This window comes from Papio anubis, chromosome 16 (genome assembly GCF_008728515.1).
Source record: "Papio anubis isolate 15944 chromosome 16, Panubis1.0, whole genome shotgun sequence".
NCBI classification, from domain to species: domain Eukaryota; kingdom Metazoa; phylum Chordata; class Mammalia; order Primates; family Cercopithecidae; genus Papio; species Papio anubis.
In genome coordinates this window covers 77760427-77777276 of record NC_044991.1, presented here as the reverse complement: position 1 = coordinate 77777276, position 16850 = coordinate 77760427, and the positions used below count along the sequence as shown (strand labels likewise).

At 48.7% G+C, this 16850-nt stretch overlaps 1 protein-coding gene across 2 annotated transcripts in view; it reads right to left on the bottom strand.

Annotated features, from left to right (window-relative positions):
• Nucleotides 1-373: 373 nt before the first annotated feature.
• The window catches only part of PTPN1 (protein tyrosine phosphatase non-receptor type 1), a 73903-nt gene continuing 57426 nt past the window's right edge, over nt 374-16850 (bottom strand). Inside the window, exons 4-10 of one of the 2 annotated variants that reach the window (XM_003904618.4) lie at nt 16492-16590; nt 10465-10602; nt 6472-6681; nt 5771-5932; nt 5185-5408; nt 3650-3845; nt 374-2440 (exon numbers count right to left, since the gene is read on the bottom strand). In XM_003904618.4, the coding sequence (XP_003904667.1) occupies nt 2417-2440; nt 3650-3845; nt 5185-5408; nt 5771-5932; nt 6472-6681; nt 10465-10602; nt 16492-16590 (1053 nt within the window). In that variant the 3' untranslated portion in view covers nt 374-2416. The remainder of the gene's footprint in view (nt 2441-3649; nt 3846-5184; nt 5409-5770; nt 5933-6471; nt 6682-10464; nt 10603-16491; nt 16591-16850) is intronic. The other variant, XM_021920938.2, reaches the window with a different exon arrangement.

Here is a 16850-nt window from a genome sequence, read left to right as displayed (position 1 = left end):
CGGTAACCATTGTGTCTTACAGGTAATTGGGTAAGGGACATGGTTTTGAGATTACAACTCAAAACACTGTTCTTCAAACAACACTGATAAGTTTGTTAAGTTATCCAAGGGCCCTCTACATGGAAAGCGTGGGTTTGGGAAGGAAGTGGGCTGAGGCCTAAGGTGTTCAATAAGCTCACCCTCAAGGAAAGCGCTCCAGCCTGAGGGCGCTGGCAACGCGGGGATGCTGAGGTTAATTCTTAGAAGTGGAAAACTCGAACCCCAGCTGATTGACAACATCTGTTTCACATCAGCAGGGATGGAAAGAAACAGGAGTTGCTCATCCTGGTTTAGCTCAATTAAGCAAAGAAAAAAAAATGGGAAGCACCCCAAATTCACGTTCTTTAGAAAAAAAACTTTATTGTTGCAGCTAAAACGCAAACCCATCATGAATATGGCAAGTTGGAAAACTGTACAGTCTGACAGTTCTGTGAGGTCACAGAAGACCCTGAGACGCCCCCCCACCCCACCCGGTCATGCAGCCATGTATCCACACACACCTGAAAAGGTATTATACCAAAACACCTTGCTTTTTTGTTTGTTTTTATTTTTGTAAAAATGGTTTATTCCATGGCCATTGTAAAAAATAATGACCTGATGAGTAAATATTGGCTTAAGGCATATAGCAGAGCAGCTCGCTACCTCTCTAACATACGTGTAACAAGGTGGAGAGCCAGCTGCTCTCCGAGGATAGGAGGTTAAACCAGTACGTCCATTTTGAAATGCTACTATATATACACACCCAAACTACTACATACATATACAGGACTTAAAAACAACAAGCCCAGCTCAGAATGCTTACAGCCTGGCACCTAAGCCTTATCCACACCTCACCACAGCTCTATGGGGTGATGCCTCGAATGTTCCCACGACAGAATTTCTCTGTACTGGCTTCTACCACGAGAAAGGCAAAATGTGAAAATGCTGGCAAGAGAGTAGCTCGGGAGCTACAGCTGCCGTGTTTTTCTTGTTAAAAAGCCACTTAATGTGGAGGTCTTCAGTTCCCTTTGCAGGAAGAGTCGTGAGCACCATCAGGCCCCACAGGGTTCGAGGGTGGGGCAGACGCGCCTCTCTCGGCAAGGTGAACCCGGACGGAGACGGCGGCAGGCTGCCTAAAGGACCGTCACCCAGGCTGTTTCAAGAAGTGCGGTTTCCAGCAGTTGCCTCTCTTCCAAATCACAGTCTGCTCAAGAAGAGTGCTGACTTGGAATGGCGGAGGCTGATCCCAAAGGTGGGGGGCGGGGGGTGTCCCTGCTTGCCTAAATCATGTCCAGAGCGTGAGGTGTGAATATGGCTTCCCATACCCTTGGAATGTCTGAGTTACAGCGAGACCCTGCTGCACCAGGACAGGCCGGGTCTCACCAGGAAGTCACTAGAGTGTCAGGCCAGGAATGAGGCAAATGCCTATTCCTGGAAAACTGCACCCTATTGCTGAGTGACAACGACTTCAGCAACAGGCTTAGGAACCACAGCCATGTAATGATCAGGTCATGCACAGGCAGGTTGGACTTGGACATGGGGCACATTAGTAAGCAGAGATCAAAGTTTCTCATTTCAAGCACATATTTTTCATCAGGACACAAGAAGACCTTACATGCATTCTAGTACACACGGGGGAGCAGTGATTGAGAACTAGATCTAGCAGATAACAGGGAGGAGAATAAGCGGGACAAAGTAATCTCACATCATGTTTCTTATTAAATACCCACGTGTTCATTATATATTATAGCATTGTTCTATCTTCTCACGTTACCCACAATATCACTAAATAACGACTGCCTTACAACCGTCCTCCTTCCCAGTACTGGTCTGACGCAGCAGGCCCATGGCAAAGTCTTCCATTCCCAGTACTACCTGAGGATTTATTATTGTACTTTTTGATAAAGCCCTTGATGCAAGGCTGACATCAAAAATTTTTAATACATTATTGGTTCAAGAAAATGCTAGTGCACTATGGACACCTTTGGGGAAAAATTGTTTAAATAAATATGGAGTGGAGAGTTGCTCCCTGCGAGTCAAGGGGGCTGTTGGTGTACCACCTGCCTGGGATGCTCCAGGAGGGAGCCCTGGGTGGGGCGAGCCTCCAGACAGGTGCAGGCCCCTTCCCTCTGCGCCGCCAGCATGGTACTCTTTCACTCTCCTCAAAAAATGGCTTGTGGATTTGGTACTCAAAGTGGAAGGGGCAAAAAGTAAAAGGATGAGGGGTGAGACACACATCCGGGGAAGATGGGTTTTAGTGCAGAACCAACGTCCGTCCGGGGCCCGGCTCTCTACGCGGTCCGGCGGCCCTTACCTACCGCGGCATGCCTGCTAGTCGGGCGTGGGCTCTGCGGGCAGAGGCGGACAGTGGGTGGAGGTGGAGTGGAGGAGGGTCAGGCTATGTGTTGCTGTTGAACAGGAACTGGAATGAAACCAAACAGTTCAGATGAGCCCAGACCCGCACCCGCAGAGCTGTCGCCTCATGCATGACCCCGGCCACACCCCCCGGCAACTTCAACCTCCGAGGGAGCAAAGGGGGTTTTGGTTTTATTTTTTACAGTAGCCCTTTCTCCCCAAAAATCACCCCCAAGGAAAAAATTGTTTGCATTTTGCAAAACCATCTGATGTACTCAGATGGCCACCTGAAAAGAGGTAAAATATTTAAAACGATGAAAAAGTCTAGGAGGTCATTTCCATGGCCAGAGCTCTGAGGCTAGTCCTCTCTTCCCCTTACTTAACAGCAACACACGTCTAACGTGTGGATTTCTGCTGAAATGGCACTTCTCCCAATGAGGTGGAGCCCACTCCTCTGAATTAACAGAGGGCTGACATGCTGAGGGCCACCCTGTGGTGACCTCTGACCCCCAGGGAGAGGCCTTGAGGACACTCTTTTATGGGAATGGGGTGATGAGGGCTGGTACATGAGCAAGATGGCTGTCACAGGAGGGAGCAATGGAGAAAGGACAATGGACACCCTGAGCAGAAGCAGAGGCAGGTTCTGTTTCTCTAGACGGCCTTATGTTGCTGTTCTTACAGTGGGAAAGCTCAAAGACCCTGTCCTGGCTCAGTGTGCACACAGCTGAGGGGGGCTTGAGCGCAAGAGCGTCCTAACCCTCTTCTCCAAGGGAGTTTACATTCGTAAAAGTTTGGGATTCCTTCCCTGGGAAATCAAATATAAATTATATAGCTAATTACATCACCTAAGGGTACGAGAAAGTTTCGTTAAGTGCCTAGTTTGTTTTTTTTCCAGAAATAACAAAAAGCTGCTTTTTATAAAGGTTAAAAACAACAATGTGTTGTAATTCGATTTTTTTCCAAAAACAAAGGAATAAAAAAAAGAGAGAGAGAGACAGACAGACGTATTTGGCATTTTCTCTACTTACTCCTGAATAGGTTAAGGCCCTGAGATTAGACTCTTATATTCTTGGGACCAGAGGGCTCCTTAAAACCCCAGTGCATCGATCCTTAATTCTCGTTAGCCCTTCCACAGTTCCAGACTTTAAAAACCTTTGATCTGTTTCTTCTGAGACTGGCTCAGATGCGCCACAGAACTGAATCCTACCATCGGGCTAGCGGCCAGTGCTCTCTGCACACGAGCATCTCGCCAGCGCGTCTGTCAGTGGAAACATACCCTGTAGCAGAGGTACGCGCCGGCCGTGAGGACCGTAGCCACACACATGTTGACCAGGAAGGGCTTCCAGTGACTCAGTGCATGGTCCTCCTCCTTCTTAGGCGGTGACGGCTCCCCTTTGGCTAGGGAGGCAGCCTGGGCACCTCGAAGACTTCCCCCCACGACCCGACTTCTAACTTCAGTGTCTTGACTCATGCTGAGGAATCAGAGGGGCAGAGATGGTTTACTCACTTTGGAGAAAGTGAATGGCAAGGATGCCGCTATTGTGGCAGGAATTCTGGGAAAAAACAAGCCACGTGTAGACAGAGTAGGGTGATGTTAACCTTCCAGCGAGCCAGCCCCTCTTCTTGGCAGGAGGGCCAGGCCAGGGCCCACAACAGCCTGAAGTCCACTTGTCACCCCCTCCCCCAGGTACTTCAGACAGCACCCACACCCAGGGTAGGGTTCACAAGGTGCCTGGGCGATTGGGCACTGTGAGGATTTATCTGGCTGGAGGATCCACTGGTGTACACACTATTGTACGACTTGCCTTCTCATGTACTGCAATTGCAATGTCTGGCCACATCAGTACACCCAGATCTCATTCTTTAAGAGCTATAGAATATCCCAACACCAGGAGAGAACGTAATTGATCAGGTCCCTGGTTATATCATTGGCTTGTCTCTAATTTTTCACTACTACAAGCAATGCGACAACAAACACAACTACCTATACACATCTTTACATGCTTATTTTGAGAGTCGCTGCAGGGTAAATTTCTCCATGTATACAACTGCTGGATCAAGTATGCACACGTCTTAAAACTTCCCTCCGGAAAGCAGGTACCAAGGGCATGGCCGGCAGTCATCTCCAGCTGGAACTAACACCTGCTCGTTCTGCAAGCTTTCTGTGCACGGCCACCTACTGCAAGCAGCCTTTCCTGACCACCTCAGTGGACACCTCTATCACATCACTGTCCATGGGCTCCCACCAAAATATGCTTTGGGTCTGCCTTTTTCCCAACAAGATGATCTAGAACGCAGACCAGGGGACATGTTCTAGTTAACTCAGTACACCACACATATCAATAGGTACTCAATAATGGTTGTTAACCTGCAAGGAAGTAAAATGGGATTTAATCAAGACAACATAAAAAAGGTTACAGTCCCCAAAGGACCACTGTGGGGACTGAGGCACATGGTCAAGCCTGGACATCACATTTCAGGACTGTCCGGAAGCCTGGGGGAGGGCGCTATCATCAGGGGGCAGAAAAATGCTACTCGGTGGCACCGAGCCCCTCATTCCAACAAGCACCACAAGGTGGCACTAGAAGCCCACAGAAGTGGCTCATGTCCTGCGGCCACCCTGTGCCCAATACCGGGCCTCCCGCAGTCAGGAGTGGAGTGGCTGTGGTCCACACGCCCTGTTCCCCAAGGATGCGGAAGCACTGCTTGCCAACAGGAGGCTGCGTCCACAGGGTTTCAGTACCAGTGTGTGTTTCTAGAACAGAAGGTCATCTCCCCTCAACCCAACAAGCCGGGACCCAATCATATTACCTTTCCATGCTGTAGGGTGCGGCATTTAAGGGGCTTCCTGCTTCTTCCTTGATGGGGCAGTCTTTATCCTCCTGGGTCTCATCCTTCACCCACTGGTGATTTGGGAAGAACTCCCTGCATTTCCCATTGTGTGGCTCCAGGATTCGTTTGGGTGGCCGGGGAGGTGGGGGGACGTGCTCGGGTGGGGGCTCCAGGTCCTCGTGGGAAAGCTCCTTCCACTGATCCTTGAAAGAGCAGCAAGAGGAAGTCCTATTAGTGTTCGCGTCGGCTGGCTTGTCAGGAAGTCCCCTTGCGTGAGCAGAGGTGGCGGCTTGGCGAGGGGCTCTCGGCCTCTCGGGGCTGCAGCCATGTACTTGGAAGATGAAATCTTTTGAAAATAAAGTCTCTTCTTCCTATCGATGCTCTCTGTGAGCACTTCAAAGGCACAAAGTGCAACATTTTGACAACTTTCTAGCTATTTTAAACATGAAGGGTAGCTATTTCCCCTGACACCAGACGGTGTTTGAACTTTTACAACTGACAGCCTCCTTCAAAGACAAAAAAGTTAAAATGGTCACACCTGGATTCAAACAAAGGCAATGCTGACCTGCACAGAGGAGTCCCCCATGATGAATTTGGCACCTTCGATCACAGCCAAGTAGGAGAAGCGCAGCTGGTCTGCTGTCTGGATCAGCCCCATCCGAAACTTCCTCATTTCTAACAGCACTTTCTTGATATCAACGGAAGAAGGGTCTTTCCTCTTGTCCATCTGAAAGCCAGAGAGGAGACATAAGTCAGCCAGGTCCAGTTCTCAAGGGCAATGTGACTAACACAGATAGATGTCTGTCCCCTCCCAATCTCATGCTGAAATGTGATCCCCAGTGTTGGAGGTGGGGCTGGGTGGGAGGTGTCTGGGTCAGGGGGGCAGGTCCCTCATGAAAGGCTTGGTGCCCTCCCTGAGGCAATGCATTCACAAGAGATCTGGTTGTTAAGAGTCGGGACCTGCCCATCTCTTGCTCCTGCTCCCCTTCGCCTTCCACCATGACCGGAAGCTCCCTGAGGTCTCCCCAGAAGCCGAACAGGTGCTGGCGCCATGCCTGTACAGCCTGCAGAACCGGGAGCCAGTTAAACCTCTTTTCTTTATAAATGACCGAGTCTCAGGAACGCCTTTATTAGTAACGCAAAAACAGACTAACACAGTGAGTCTCTGTATTTTGGAAGAGGAGTGCTTCAGTTTCTATTTAGAAAAAAACATCACAGCAGAGCAGGTGGAGGAGCTCCCCAGGGTGCCCGCAAGGGCCTCCTTACCAGCAAGAGGCAGGTATCAGCCAGACAGAAGGTCCCAGACCTGCCGATACCCGCACTGCAGTGCACCACGACGGGCCCATGCTCCGGGCTGAGTGACCCTGACTCTCGGACTTTGAAAAGAAAGTTCAAGAATGAGGCTGGCGATTCGGGGACTCCAAAGTCAGGCCATGTGGTATAGTGGAAATGTAAGATCTCTCGAGTTTCTTGGGTCTGAAAGAGAAAAATACTCACGATGATTCTAAGAGAATCATCTGTACAGAAATCACTAATTCCAAGTACACACAGAATCACCTTCCACTCATTGACCTCTAAGAGGAACATTAATTCTCAGACTTTCTCTCCCAGCGTCCACACACCCAGTCAACAAATACCACGCCCTGGGGCCAGGCCTTGGGCTTGACACTGAACCTGCAGGGTGCACCTGCTTAGACTTCACGTCCCTTCCGACTGACGAGTCCCCTCACCTCTTTTCTCTTTTCTCCCTATCACTTCTACTGTCTACATGGTCACAACTGGTTTCTCTCTGTCTCACGAGTCACAGTGATGCTGCGTGGCCACCCACAAAATCCTGTCATGAAGCCCTGCAAGGCCTCCCATGAAAAAGTGAACAAGGAACAGCAGGTGAGGCACTGGCTCTGGGCAACTTTCAGACAGGGCTTCAAGATGATCTGGAGGTTTCAGAGGATTGTCACTTTAGAGAAAACAGTAACAGACTTGGTCTCCAAAAAGACTGGTGACTCCAAGGTGTGGCTCAACACTCAGCTGACGAGGTAGTCAAGGCGAACGACATCAGCCCATGAACCGAGCCTGGGTGCTGGCACTGCGCTCTCCCACCAGCTGCTCCAGGCAGGCACTCCCATCCATTTTCCTGAGGAGGAGGTGGACATTTGGAGGCAGAGAGTCCATGCTCAAAGCCTGCTGCAGACACTTTTGAAAGGTGGACCCCAGCCCTTGTCCCAGAGTGTCTCTTCCCCTGGCTGAGTCTGCCCCACAGGAACAGAAACAACGGCCTGGGGTCTGTTTCCAGCTCTGCTCCTTCCTTGAGGCTTCCGGCAGCTGTGATCAAAAGGCAGCCCTCACTAGGGGGAGTGCCCAACATCTTCAGTGACCTAAGAGCTCATAGTAAATGGGAACCAACCACTTGGTAAGCAATGCCCTGAGAGGGAAAGGGCTCCGGAAGTGAAAGTCTCCTAACATGGGCCCAGGAAGACAGCCACAGACAGGAACCATACCAGCCTGGAGGGTTTCCCTGTGGCCTAGTGCCAGGGCCACCTGGAGAGCAGCTGATGGCAGAAGGATTCAGGCCAGAGATCTGCTCATGATGTCTTCCTTCACTTGACGAATGTCCACACTATGCCAACCATGTGCCAGTTACCGTGCCACGGAGGCGGAGGCAAAGATACCACTTCACCCTCACTGAGCTCATGGCAGAGTTACTAGGACCTCCCCCAACTCCGCTGGGATGAAAATAATACATATTTAACCCTGCCTCAGCCATTAACTACACTAGTAAATAATATTTAATATTTATTAAATATTAAATACAGTATCTTGCACAGAACAAGGAGAAATTTGTGTATGTTAGGATAATTGCTAGAATCATACTAGGCAATTCCATCATTCTTTCCTCTCTAGAAAATGGTATCCATATAACCTTAATGACATTAAAGAAAAAGAAATATTTCTTCTATTTGGGGCGTGCAGGTGAGTGGGGAAGAAAAGGACTTAAAATGTATTTTAAAAAATTAATATTATTATTTTGAGACAGAATCTCGCTCTGTCGCCCAGGCTGGAGCACAGTGGCATGATCTTGGCTCAATGCAACCTCCACCTCCCAGGTTCAAGCAATTCTCTGCCTCAGCCTCTCGAGTACCTGGGATTACAGGCGCCCGCCACCACGCCCGGCTAATTTTTTTGTGTGTGTTTTTAGTAGAGACAGGGTTTCACCATCTTGGCCAGGCTGGTCTTGAACTCCTGGCCTCGTGATCCACCTGCCTCGGCCTCCCAAAGTGCTGGGATTACAGGAGTGAGCCACCGCGCCTGGCCGTTAAAATGTATTTTAAAACTGAGTAAGAAGCAAGCATGCCAAACTCAAGTTTTCTTTTAATCCTTGAAGGTGTGGGTTACCGCCCACTGATACCCTCCCTCACACCTGCCCACATCTCTCACAAGGAATTCACTCCAGTCTTGTGCTAGAACAGACAGCCATGGCTGAGAAAAGCCTTTTAAAAACAAAGTCTATTGGAGCAAACAGATCCTAACATCAAAACCTCTGAGCTGGCTGTATTCATTCTGCCAAGCAAAAAGCACACAGCTCTTCTGCTCTGTTGAAATTCAGTTTCCCTCAACAAGCAAAGAGTTCCCCAGAAGTCACTCTTAATGTCAGATTTGCAAATGCTAAAAAGCATTTTTTTAAAAGTCTACTGCATAAATCCTCTAGCACATTCCAATATGCTGCCCATGTTACTCCTGAGAATCTTCCAGAAAGCGCCTCCATCCACTGTACTCAGAGCCCCTCTGCCCTACCAGGGCTATGGCAGGACTGCTGACTCTGGAGCGGTCACCACCAGAGGGCAGAAAGCACTCGCAGCAGCTGCACTGCTACCATCCTCAGGAGCCAGGCAGCCTGAACCTCTTCCCTACTTCCTGGTAACCTGTGCTAAATTCTAGATCTTACTTTCACTATTCTTTTTTTTTTTTTTTTTTTGAGACAGGGTCTTGCTCTGTCACCCAGGCTGGAGTACAGTGGTGCAAGTATAGCTCACTGCAGCCTTGAACTCCTGGGCATGAGCAATCCTCCTACCTCAGCCTCCTGAGTAGCTGGACTATAGGGGAGTACCACTATGTCTGGCTAATTGTTTTTGTTTTTTTTTGTAGAGACGGGGGTCTCGCTATGTTGCCCAGGCTGGTCTTGAACTACTGGCCTCGAGAGTAATCCTCCTGGCCTCAGCCTCCCCAAGTGCTGGGATTAAAGACATGAGCCACCGCAGCTGGTTTACATCAACTATGAAATGAATGGCAGGAACCACGATGATTAAAAAGTAGTGCTTGAGAAGGGGAGGCATGGGGTCACCCAGAAGCAGATCCCTCCCCACCCACACAGCCCTGGAGCCCCAGTCCACATGGTCTCCCTACAGCTCCATCTTCCCTTTAGACAAAGCCCGTGCTACACACCCACAGTTAACTGCTAACCCTTCCCACACAGGACCTCCCAGAACCCTGGCAAAACCTGCGTTTGACAGAAGAGGAAACGGAGACACCGTGACGAGCTGGTAAGGTGGGACCAGGATTCTACCCCAGTTAGGTTCCAGAGGTTGGTGGCTTGCCATCTTCACTGGCGCCCCCAGGTGCTGCCTCGCACTCCCTCCACTGTTCCCCAGAATGAAACGAACACCTCCAAGTTACGGATCCAGGGGAATTATTCTGAAGCCCCAGGAGCAGAGCCTTCAGTGGTGGTGCTGCTTACCACAATGCCTTGCCATGTCCCAAGACCAACTTTTACCAAGCAAGTAGCTGGTGTTATAAACTCTTCCCACAACAAATAAACCCAAGACCAGGCCTAGAAAACTTCCACTAGCTATAAAACTGGAGTGAGACCCCAGACCCCTTCTTCCCTCTCTTCAGACTCAAAGACTGAGGACCACAAAGAAGGCAGCATGCTCCGCTGGGACCTGCAGACTGCCGCTTCGGTCCCTCTGCAGCTGCACAAGCAGGAACCAGTCTTTTGGGTCAGAAACTCTCCTTTCCCTAAGAACCGGTGTTAACTGTTGTTAAAGGTCAGAGAGAGCACTGTGGTTTCCACCCTCCCTGGGCATTCCTGGGCACTTGGTAGGTGCACCAGTAAGCTCCGCTCACCTCAGTGCCAAAACCACATCTTGCTCAGGGTATACAAAAGCCAGGAACACTGGCATAAGGTAATATCACCCAAGGGATAAAGGAAGAGGCATCTGAACCAGTAGCCGCCTGAAGTGCTGAAGTGCGTGCCATACTCACTGTAAGGTTTTCCAATTCTAGCTGTCGCACTGTATAATATGATTTGATATCTTCAGAGATCAATGTTAATTTCAAGTTTGTGTCTTCAAAGATCATTTCTTTTTCTTCTTTTTGTGGCCAGTACTGTGCGCATTTTAACTGGGGGAACAAATAACAGTGAATTATTGTGAGCAACCGTTTTCCTATGGCAGGAGGCCTGGAGCACATCCCACAAGCTTCATGATAACCCAAAGACCTGGGGTTTTCTGAACATGGAAGCCATGGTCAGCACAGATGCCTGCCTCATGGGGAGATGGGGGTGGGGGCACGAGGCTGCTGACTGGGGCAGGTTGTGCAGACAGGGCTCAGACTTCCAAACCCATCAGCTCCCTGGTCAAACACAGCAATGGGGTCCTGCAGGGCTCTGACGCTTTCTCACAGTCTATGAGGTGAAGCCAGATTGTACAAAAGGCTTTGAAACTCCTCTATGTAGCCATTTCAAACATTACACAGGACCTGATCAGGCTGCTGTCATAGAATGTAGGTGCCTTACTCTGCACAGAAAACTCACAGGCAATTAAAAATAAAACTGGGAGAGACGGCAGGTGAGGCCCTTTGGAAAGGCTGAACGGTTGTCACCAAATGCAGACTCCCTTTCAGAGAAGGCTTGGAGACGGGCTCCCCAGGGCTTGCCCTTTCATTCTGGTTTGGTTCAGTTCATTCAGAAAAATACTTTTGATGTTCTATTTTGATAATCTGAGACACTATTTGATGTTCTCGATTTAAATGTAGCTTGTTAAATTTTTCTTTAAAACAAGCAAATTTATGAAAATTTGGTTTCATTTAGGGTCTAAGACAAAAACGGACTCGAATTTAGTGACATTTACTGAATCTGCCTCAGTTATGCAAATGTTTCTGCTCATGGATAACTGTTGTGGACAAAAATGGCAGATCAACAGGGGCAGAGCTACCGGGTCAGCCTGACCCTGTGCCTGGACATAGGGAAGCTCAAAGCCCTTATGATTTTCAGCGGAAGAAATGTCAGCGTGTGTCAACAGCTCTTTGGCAAATGACACTTGCAGTTCACGTGCACTGACCCACTCAATACCTCCTCTGGGGCAAAGGATGGTGTGGGTGAAGGGCCAGCTGTCTGTGAGGAGAGACTGCTGTACCCAGCAGTGACAAGGTGGGCCATGGAGGAGGGCTGAGGGGGAAATGCTACAGACAGGCAGCAGGAATTCAGAAGAGGGAAATGTTTCAGGTCAGCCAAAGTTACAGGAAAGAAAGATCAGAGAAAGCTCTATGCAAGAGGCAGGTTTTGAAAGATGACTAGGATTTCCTAGGCAGTGACTGCAAATAAGCCAGGCTGAAAAGGGCAGCTGGAGAAGGGGCCAGCAGAGGCCCAGATCACAGCTGACTGGCAGCAGGCCCACGGACCTGTGGCATCATCTGGGGGCAATGAGGAGCCAGGAAGCACTTGAGGAGGGTGAATATAGAACCACAAATGCCTATTGGTCCTGCTCTGCTAAAGCTGGAAGCTGCCCAAAAGACAAAACCAAAGCAAAATGTGGGAGAAACAAATTAAGAAACACCAGGTTGTGATGCCAGCATCGCAGCAAACTTCTCAGTGCCAGACCAGAAGCCAACAGAGCTTTCTGAAGAGTCTGGACACGGGCCTGTCTGAAGTCTTAGCCAGTTTCATCCATGTCACCTTCCTGGATCAGTGATGAGTTGCCAAAACTGAACTCTTGAATGGGGACAATCTGTCACCACTGAAGCAATTCTGCCACTCAGCATGGAGGCGCTAATTACATGGCAAGACCCCCACCTAGCCACAGTGGGTGTGGCAGCTGAAAGCAGGAACTTAGAAGAATGTGAAAAGATGCATTAATCCCACACTTCTAACAAGTAGATCTTATAATGCCTCAAGACCCCAGAAACAAGAGACTGATCTGATAGGTTCCACACCACCCATGCTGGGGTGCGCATTCCACACAGTGAGCAGAGAAGGAAGCAAAGAACAGAAATGCAGGAGGAAGAGGCCACCATTCCTCATCTCATGAGCAGGGTAGATGAGTCTTAAATTTCACCTCCAGACAGCAAGCACTCACTTTCAAAACCAAACCTAATGCCTAATAACCCTCTGTAATCTGGGTAAAGACTAAGACTTTGGAACTGTACAAGAGGAATTCTGTCATACAACTAAGTGTCAATCACCCAATATTTATTTTTAAGGACTCTCAGGTGTCTACAGCAGCAAGCTGTGCCCTGCCATTTCCAATAGAAATTTTTGTTTTAAACACATAAAATTTTTAAAAGGCACAAGATCACTATTTTCAGTTACCCTATTACATTGATATATACTGCCATGAAAAGTAGACAGACTTTTATTAGAACATAGTTCTTCACTAGGCCTCAAATTGAGTCCTATCTTGGGTTGGCACCAGAGAAACATGGTGGTGCCAACATGCTGGCATCTCTTGTAGTTGCTGTTTCCACCATGAAGGCAGATGTTAAAGAGTCCTTGGGGCCTTCCCAAACAAGTGGGCAGGCGGTGTTTAGAAAACCTATGAAAGACATCTACATTAACCCTGTGACAGGTAATTTGGTTTCGCCAAAAATTATTAACACAGAGAACTAAGTAAGTAATTCTTAACACAGAGAACTAAATACGAGAGAAAAATGAATTATATGGACCCTGTGATACAAAGTGCAGTGTTTTGTGCATGAAAGCACCTGAAAGCAAACCGCAGCTTTAGCGAGGATTTCAGGAGAGAGATACAGGTGAGATTCTGCAATGGCCAATTAAACTGGCCTTGCTTACTTCCCCCATCTAAACAACAATCCCAACCCTTACGCCATGGTGCAGCCTACACTGACGTGTCTAAAGTCAATCCTTAAACAGAACCAGTGAGAACTCTAGCCATCTGGATGACCCCAGTCTAACACACACAATCATCTTCTGCATAACTGGTTTCCAGGAAGCCCAGGGTCCCAAAAGACAACAGGCATGTTTGCCAAAAGTAAGAGGGAGCATCCTACACTATTTGGTGAAGGAAGGAAATTAGAAAACAAGTATGCATTAAATGAAAACTCCCCAAAAGCAGGTTTTACCACAAGCTGTGTGGATCATTTATAATTAGATTAGCTGAGCAAATAAGATACTGTAACTTCTCATGATTTTTCCCAGCCAGCCCTCTGGGAAGGATAATGCTGATACAGAATTGAAAATGTTGATCCCAAAGAAACTTTAACAATCTCAAACCATACATTGTTTTTCATGCCAATTTGCATGCCCAAGTAATCCTCCAGTGGAATGGGATACTTAACAAAGGAAAGTAGGGACTGCTGGCACAGTTATCACAGTAAACTACAGCAAAGCCAACCAGCCATGTTTTCGATGCCACCACAGTAACCCAAAGGGAAAGGTTGTCACAGTGGATCTGTGGGCCATTTGTGGTCAGCCTTGGGTGACAGACAATGAAGCACAGGGCCTGGTGAGGCTGGAACACGTAACTACAGTGCTGGACACTGCTCAAACACATAACCACAGCGGTGGACACCGCCCCTTGCTGTAACGTGACAATGATTGCTAAAGCAAATCTTGTGCTCACAGCAAAGAGGTTTTACCAAACACTTAGCAACAAAGAAATAAATAAAAAGCAAATGCTACTGTATCTGGTAATTTCTGAATAAATGTCTTGATTTAAAATTCCCAACCCTCAATACCATCTAGAGCAGTGGTTCTCAACCAGGGGCAATTTGGCCTACGAAGGGACATTGGACAAAGTCTGGAGTCTAGACACAGCTGACTGCCACATCTGGGGAGGGGGTGCTACTGGCACCTGGTGGGTAGAGGCCAGAGATGCTGCTAAACATCCTACAATGCCCAGCACAGCCACTCCCCGTCCGGATCCCTAGCAGAGAATGATCCAGCCCAAGTATCAGTAGTGCTGAGGGTCAGAAGCCTGCAGATGGAGCTGTGCTGAAGGCTTCCACAGGCCGCCAGGCTTCCCCCTCCCTCGCAGAGAGTGTGTGCTGTGGGAACCTGATGCTTTGTTTCTTTACTCAAACTTGCTGATGAGTGGTGAAGAGTGGGGGTTTGCTTCACATTTGTAACTTCACGTTTTACTAATCAAGCTACTAAGGAGGGAAGAAAAAATTTAAAAACCACCTTTCACTGAAAAAGTTATTTTCTAAGACAAGATACATTATATCATCAACAGAACCCTCAGGTAAGCTCCCTATCTGTTATTATTGGGCAAATAAATACTTTCATTTTTTAAAAAAGTAGGCAAAGGCAAAAAAACAAAACAAAACCCCAACCCCAAAACAAACCAAACCAAACCCCTATGATTTTAAACATGCGCTGTCCCAAGAGGAAGGCTTTCTGCGAGTAACTAAAGCCGTTTCTTTGTGTGTGGTGGAGGGAGAGGCTTTGTGGTTAATGCTTCAAGTTTTCACTGCTGAAGTTTCCTTTGATGTGTTGCTTCTTAACACTTGGATTTTTACACTCTAGGGCCATGACTGTGCTTTTTTTTGGAAAGGTGGCCTCTCTGGAGCCCCCACGTTCTTCTGTGGCTGGAGGCAACCAGGACAACTGTGAGAACAATGTCCCAGCTGAGCCTGGACCTGGCAAGGCCCAGGGACACCCAGTTCCCTGCTCCTGGGCCACATGTTCCTATTGGTCTCCACGATCCTTAGCTCGTCTCCTCCTGGACCCCGCAGCAGGGCTGGCAGTGCTGGGGAGCAGCAAGGGCAGGGAGGCCAAGGAGCCTGTGGCCCTGCTGAATGCTGGCCTGTGCCTGCATGGGCAGACGGTCTACATAGACTATCTACACAGTCTACACAGGCCGGTCTACATAGACTATCTACACAGGCCGGTCTACAGAGACAGTCTACACAGGACAGTCTATACATGATGGTCTACAGAGACGGTCTACACAGGACAGTCTATACATGACGGTCTACAGAGACAGTCTACCCAGGACAGTTTACATAGACAGTCTACACAGACAGTCTACACAGGAGAGTGGCTGCCCAGAGATCGGCTATCCTCAGCTATTCCAACAGAGTGAGGAGGACAAGGGAGAGTGCAGGCAGTTGGGGAGCTGTGGGCAGCCATCCAGGGGTGCCTGGAAGCGGGATGAGCATGGGCACTGGGACTCCTTGGCCCAGAGAACATGGTAAGAAACTAAAAACGAAAAGTTTGTCCTGGCTAAAGTTCCAAGAGCGGTGAGAGGTCTGTGTCCAGGGGCCTAGGGCCAGACCTGCAGGGTTCTGTAAGCCACACCATGCACTAACCTGTGAGGCAAAGGGAACCACACAAACGTTTTCAGCTGGGAAGAACTGTGGTGACACTTGGATTTGAGAAAGCTCATTCTGGAAGCATGGTACAAAAATGAACTGTGGTGAGTTGAGAAGGAGAGGTGGCTAGACCCAGATGCAAGAGGAGTGGTGGCCTGCACAAATGGACACCATGCAGCCACACACTAGCCCTAGGGGTGTTTGAAAAGTTGCAAGAACTTAGAATGACACACATCCTGAAGTCAATGCTCACTCCGAAGAGGTATGGCAGGGCAAGCATCTGGGTATTGGATTGAGGCAAATCTCATCTAGAGTCAGCCACTCCCACAGCTCCGCAGAGGTAGCCACACTCTCACCAGACAAAAAATCAGACACCATGAAGATGCACTAAGAATTTGCTTTTCAATAAAAGTAGGTCTCCATAACTCCACACACAAGTCCACACTGTGACGAGAGCCGCAAAGGCAGCGCAGGTGGGCGGAGCACCACACGCACCGCGCTCTGGAGAAGGTGTGGGCGAAGAGGTCCATGCAGTTCTTCCGCCGCCTCCCTTTCATTCACTTCATTAAGTGGTTGATGACCAACATGCATTTATTTGCTGCTGTTTTAATTTTTTTAAATAAAAATACTACATAAAGGAAATACAAAAGCAAGAAAAATAATTTAAAAATCTGGATGAAATGTTAACTGTATGGAGTGGTGCGCATGATCACACACACAGCAGACGAATCCGAGACTTACCGAACCTTTCTCCATCACTCTGTTGAGCATGACGACACCCCTGCTTTTCTGTTCCCACACCATCTCCCAAAAGTGACCGCATGTGTTAGGCAAAGGGCCCTGCAGACACAATAACACAACATGTGACATCTGAAACATAACACGCCACAGCGTGAGCTCACCTTCTGTAGTCAGCTAATGATAGTGCCCTCAGTCCCCACAGCTTAGGCAGAGTGGCGGCTGAGGCTGCGACAGGGACCCACCTCTCTCTGCCTGGTGGTCAGTAACTGCAGCTCCATTTTCTACCAGGCAGCAAAAGGCCATTTCCGCATCTCAGTTCAGGGCTGGCCGACCAAGGACAGAAAAATGCCGATTCTGCT